The following is a 5748-nucleotide window of genomic DNA, read 5'->3' as shown; positions in this document are numbered from 1 at the left end:
CCCTAAAAGTCAGAGCATTGGATTGTGGCCAAACACAACTGTTGACTAAATCATTTTAAACGGTCTATAGTCTCATCCAATTACTAGCTAGGAGTCGTCGGTTTTAGAAAGAGAATTTTGGCCAAGCGTGCTTGATCTATTTAAGATCTGCCATGTACCAAAGATATAGAATACTCCTGGAAATTGGATTGTAAAGGATTTATTTGCCTTTCAGCCAAAGGAAATATCTGTTACCATTCATACTGCTTTATGGCATTTCGTGGTAAAAATTGAAGTGCAACATAGATCAACAAGAATGTACATCTAAAGTGCTAATTATTGTACTCCAAACATAATGATGGATATAACTGATCCAAATGATCTTCACCTAGAAAAAAAAAAAAATTCAAATGATTTATTGAGAACACATATTATACCAGACCAATAATTGCAACCTTTATTTAAGACAAATATAACACTGTTTGAGACAAAAATAAAATAGAAAAGAACAGAAAATTAGCAACATTTAAAGAGATAGAGAGAACTCCTTATTTTCTATTTCCAGCTCAAAGATCACAGGGAATCAAAGCTCTAAGCCCTCAGCTAACTTCCCTTTCTCAAACTACTCGAGCTCGAAGGCAGACACCGGGAAGCTATCAGACAGTCCGGTGCCGGTCTTGAAAGTGATCTTCTCCGACGAGGGGCCATCGATGTACACTTCCACAACAGAGAGCCACAGCAACAGCTCCTTCGTCTTCACCCCAGTTATCTTCTTCATCTTGCGCTGCTCCACGAAAGCCGTCACCTCGGTGGCATACGACACCGTCTGCTTGATCTTCTTGAAAGTATGCTCCTTCTTCTTCTTCTGGACGAGCCACATGAACCCGGCCGCACGGTTGTAGCCAAACTCCTCGATGTCGACGAGGGGTAACAGACCCTTGGGGAGGCCGAGCTCTTCGAGCAATTCGATGGACTTCTTCTTGCAGATGTCGTCGCCGCGGTAGACCTCGGCGCCTTCACGGTGGCTCTCGACGGTCGGGGATGCCATCTTATTACTAGAAGGGATTGGAAGGGAAGTTTATGGAAGTGTTAGGAGGCCAAGGGTGGTGGTGACGGGGAGAAGAGTGAAGGAGGGAGTATTTATAGACGTGAAGGTGGTGAAGAGGTGGCGGAGTTTGGACGGGTGGGAAGGGAGGCTTTGACACTGGAGGGTGGTTTGGGCTGGGCCGCCCAAAGCGTGGATTGCTGCCATCGCGTGTGGGCCCACAGGATGTGAGACTATTTAATGGATCGGTTAAGCGGCGAAAAAGAAGGGGTCAACACAGGGAGACAAGTCAACAAAGTCGGTATTGCAGCTTCCAGTCGTAGCCCAACAAGGATGAAAGTGGCTCAAATAGAATCGAATAGGATGTGTTTAGTTTCATATAATAACTATGCACTTGCTAGATTTTAGGCAATCATGCACGGTCATGATGATTTTTATTTAATTATCCATAAGCTTTGGAGGTCAAATTACTAGAACACAGAATATGCAATGAAACTGAATATGGATGGAAACAGGTGAAAAGTATGAAGGCAGACATCTAGAAGATGAAATCGTATTGAGACAAAAGTGAACTCAAAGGAAAAAAAGGGTCTTACAACATGTGCAAAACCTTTTTTTCATTTAGGGTGGATTTAGTTCGCGACCGGAATGAAAATTAAAATTAAAATAGTTTGGAATGAAAATCAGAATAGCCATCTCTCTCGATGTATTTGGTTCGTAACCGAAATTATAATTTAAATTGGAATGAAATTTGAAATATTACGGAAGAATAGAGATTGGATTTTGAGAGATCGGAATATTTTCATTCTCTTTATAATCGAAATAGAAATGAGATTTTTTTTAAACCAGATGGCTGAAATGAGAGTCACTTATTTTAATTTTTATTTCAGAGTTCAACTTTTTTCAATCAAATATATTTTATTTTAATAAAATAAAAGGGGATAACTGAGATGAAGGCATCCATGGTAGGATCGGGGTTAAAGAGCCGAGTGTGAGGGACACCTCGTGGAAGCCAACAATTTGGATGGAAGGGTAAGGTGGGGAGGATTCTTTCTGATCTATTCCTTGCAACTTGGGAAATGTCTTGGTATTAACAATGGAGTATTCTCAAAAGAATTTAATTAGACTAACATCCTCTATGGTGACAATTGCAGGGGAGGCAGATGGAGAATTGTACATTAGCATTACCATTTTTTTTTAATAATAGAAAAAGGATATGAGGTCTCATTCTATTATCAAAAAATTTTCATTCATTACTGGTATGCCATGTGGCAGGAGAGTGATTGATACCTTATACTACAAAGCCTTGTGAAGCCGGTCAATTCTCTTGTACCACATTGCATTGCCTTGCTTCAGCAAGACGTTTTGATATAAAGGGTTGGGCCTTACAACATTACACTTCTTAACATGGTTACAACTTTGGTGAACGTGAACAATTTGGCTTCATGTAATATACCAAAAATCAAATAAAATAAAGAATATTTATCAAAAATTTGAAAAGGGTTTTAATATTGATATTGAAGAATAATATAGATTTTTTGAAATATTATCTTTTTTAATCTAAAAACAAGTATTGGAGAGACAAAAATAACAAATGATAGCAAAAAAAAAAAAAAAAAAAAAATCACCTTTAGCAATGATATCTAGTACCGCTAATTTCTTACACATAAAAAATTCTTAAATTAACTCAACAAAATTAATAGTTATAGATCAATTCATTTTCGAAAATAATTCGGAAAATCATTTCTAAACCAAGAGAAAAATTATGAATAATTAACAAAAATCAATAGTTAAGAGAGATTTGTAATTATGCTTTTGCAGTCTTTGTTTTTTAGGTTGCTAGAAAAGCCTCACTTATACATCCAAGGCTAGTGCCCACAGTTAGCTATGCGATTGACCTTTCCATGGATATTAGATACCTTCAAACTTCCCATAGCGGACAGCATAATATGAATATCGTGCAACTAAGCATTGCATCATTCGGATTTTCCTTTATTGATCCGACTAGTAGCAATAATTAAGTCAACTGCCACCCAAACTCTTCTATGCATCTTCTTGAACAAAAGTTCAAGATTTTAAGAACATATGAGTTACCTATAATTTTAGAGCACATAATCTATGCGACAACAAATAATTCATTATCATTGTCGGACATGGCCTAAGCATTGGCAAAATTTGAGTTAATTATGACTTTGTTTCTATTTCTATTTTTTTAATTATGACAAATAGTATCCAGTCATAGCCCCCCTGCTAAAGGATAGGTTGACCATAATGGTCATGGAACATTACATTAACCTTATCAAATTTCCAAAGCAAGCTGAACAAAGTCTTTTCCATGCATTCTAACTCCCTATAGGGGAGAAACAATATTTAACAAGCAATGTGGCAAAAATGATCATCAAACACTTGTAACAAAGTCAAAAAAAAACTTCTAGATTCTCCTAAAGAGGTAAAGGTCATATAGGACTGACTCCCAATTGTCTCAAATGTCAAAATGTTAATGCTAGGATAATTATGAAAAGGAACTCAAAGCAGAAGCACTGCTCATGTTTGATGGTGTGCTTGAAGTAAACTGCAGAGTATGATTTCAGGTCGTACCTATTTACCAAGCACGCCGGTCTCCATAAAATGCAAAGCATCCAAAGCGTTCTCTGCGTGGGACGACTTGTTCAAAAACTACATTCTTTTCTTCGCTTGCTAAAGACCCTTCACGGATGCTACCTGACATCACCCTTAGTAGTTGGCTTAGGCTCCGTTTGACAACTTGGAATTGAGGAGAAAGGAATGGAAGGGAAGGAAAAGTTAAAAATTTTGATATTTGGAAGTTTTTTAGTGGAGGGAAAGGGAAAGAAAAGGAGGGAATAGAAGGGAAAATTTTGGTCTCCAATTCTCTCCTTTCTTTTCTCCCATAAGTAGGAGAATTTGGAGAGAAAGGAATTGAAACTTAATAAATTTTTGATAATACCTATTTTACCCTCTACTCATAAGCATACCCCTTTTATAATAAGGGTATTTTAGTAAAAGTGTTAAAAAGGTATGCTTTCTTTTCTTTTCTCTCCAAACTCCCAAACAAGTTGAACGAAAGTACTTTCTCTTTCCTCCTAAAACTCCCAAACAAAAGGAGAGGAAAGTCTATTCTATTCCATTATTTTCTTTTCCCTCCTCATTAAAGTTTTCCTTTCTTTTCTTTTCTCCCCATAACTCCCAGACGGAGGCTTAGAGTATACAACTAGATTCTATGACAACTTAAATTCCACAAACCTTATAAAATTATCTGGAATAATGGCCTAAGTTAGATGCCCCATTTCACTATGCCGAAGGAAGGAAATTGGATTTCGATTAATTTCATTGGCTACAATTCTCTCGCTTGTGTGAATCATAAGATTTGGATATTTTGATTAAGAAGATAACATGTGATAATTCTGTATTTATCTATATATATTGCCAACTATCAAATGCTGAGAAGGAAAACATTTTTAATGCTTAAATATTTATTAAAAAAAAATATCGAACTCTCTATGCAGGCACCTTCTCTACTTTTTTTGGGTGGGAAGCACCTTCTAATCTTCAAAAATCCACCCGCATCCTGGATATTTATTCAGGCTCGAATGATGGTATTGGTTGTTTACTGATTTGAACTTGTAACTGTGAATTATGAATTAATGAAGTAAAACCTACATAATACATTGCATGTCATATTGATGCAGTAGATCTTATTTACTTACGATAAGAAATATAGAAAAATTATATAAATGCAACTTTAAAAATGCTGAAGCGATTTTCCATAAACCAGTTCAAATGATTGTGGAGATGGCGCCTGAGGTAACACCTCTATTTGTTACCCTACAAGTCATTTTTTTGGCTCATTAAAATCTACGTACCATCCATCCAAGTAATAGAAACTTGCTAATTAAAAACTCGTGTTGCAAACGGTTGGTTGCTTATTAGGTAAATAAATTATCCGTTACAATGCAAACAACACTGAAGTTCGGCACAAGCAACCAAATATGCAGATCCGAAGTACTCAAATAGCATTTGAATGAACCATAATATCATAACGAGACCATTAATTGAACTTTAATTTGATACAACAGCAAATATTAAGTGAAAAATAAGTCAGAAACTAAAATCTTGGCAATGTTCTCAATAGATCGAGAGAAAACTCCCGAATCCCATTCTCCATCTCAAAGAGCTAGGAATTAAAATCCTAGTCCCTCCACCCTCTTTCCTCTCTCAAACTACTCGAGCTCGAAGGCAGACGCCGGGAAGCTATCAGACAGCCCGGTGCCGGTCTTGAAAGTGACCTTCTCCGACGAGGGGGCATCGATGTACACCTCCACAACAGAGAGCCACAGCAACAACTCCTTCGTCTTCACCCCAGTTATCTTCTTCATCTTGCGCTGCTCCATGAAAGCCGTCACCTCGGTGGCATACGACACCGTCTGCTTGATCTTCTTGAAAGTGTGCTCCTTCTTCTTCTTCTGGATGAGCCACATGAACCCGGCCGCACGGTTGTAGCCAAACTCCTCGATGTCGACGAGGGGCAACAGACCCTTGGGGAGGCCGAGCTCTTCGAGCAATTCGATGGACTTCTTCTTGCAGATGTCGTCGCCGCGGTAGACCTCGGCGCCTTCACGGTAGCTCTCGATGGTCTGGGATGCCATCTTAATTATTTTAAGAAGGGATTGGAAGGGAAGTTTATGGAAGTGTTAGGAGGCCAAGAG

The 5748-nt window shown here is 38.0% G+C and overlaps 2 protein-coding genes across 2 annotated transcripts; both read right to left on the bottom strand.

Annotated features, from left to right (window-relative positions):
- Positions 1-382: 382 nt before the first annotated feature.
- LOC103718577 lies at positions 383-1110 on the bottom strand. The gene has a single exon (XM_008807466.4). The coding sequence runs from the start codon at positions 1025-1027 to the stop codon at positions 602-604; it is 426 nt and encodes a 141-aa protein (XP_008805688.2). The 5' UTR covers positions 1028-1110; the 3' UTR covers positions 383-601.
- A 3954-nt stretch (positions 1111-5064) lies between these two features.
- On the bottom strand, positions 5065-5748 carry LOC103718576. The gene has a single exon (XM_008807465.3). The coding sequence runs from the start codon at positions 5686-5688 to the stop codon at positions 5263-5265; it is 426 nt and encodes a 141-aa protein (XP_008805687.1). The 5' UTR covers positions 5689-5748; the 3' UTR covers positions 5065-5262.

This window comes from Phoenix dactylifera, unplaced genomic scaffold (assembly GCF_009389715.1).
Source record: "Phoenix dactylifera cultivar Barhee BC4 unplaced genomic scaffold, palm_55x_up_171113_PBpolish2nd_filt_p 000626F, whole genome shotgun sequence".
In the NCBI taxonomy this organism is placed as follows: Eukaryota; Viridiplantae; Streptophyta; class Magnoliopsida; order Arecales; family Arecaceae; genus Phoenix; species Phoenix dactylifera.
The sequence above is the reverse complement of the archived record's forward strand: the minus strand, read 5'-3'. Positions and strand labels throughout refer to the sequence as shown.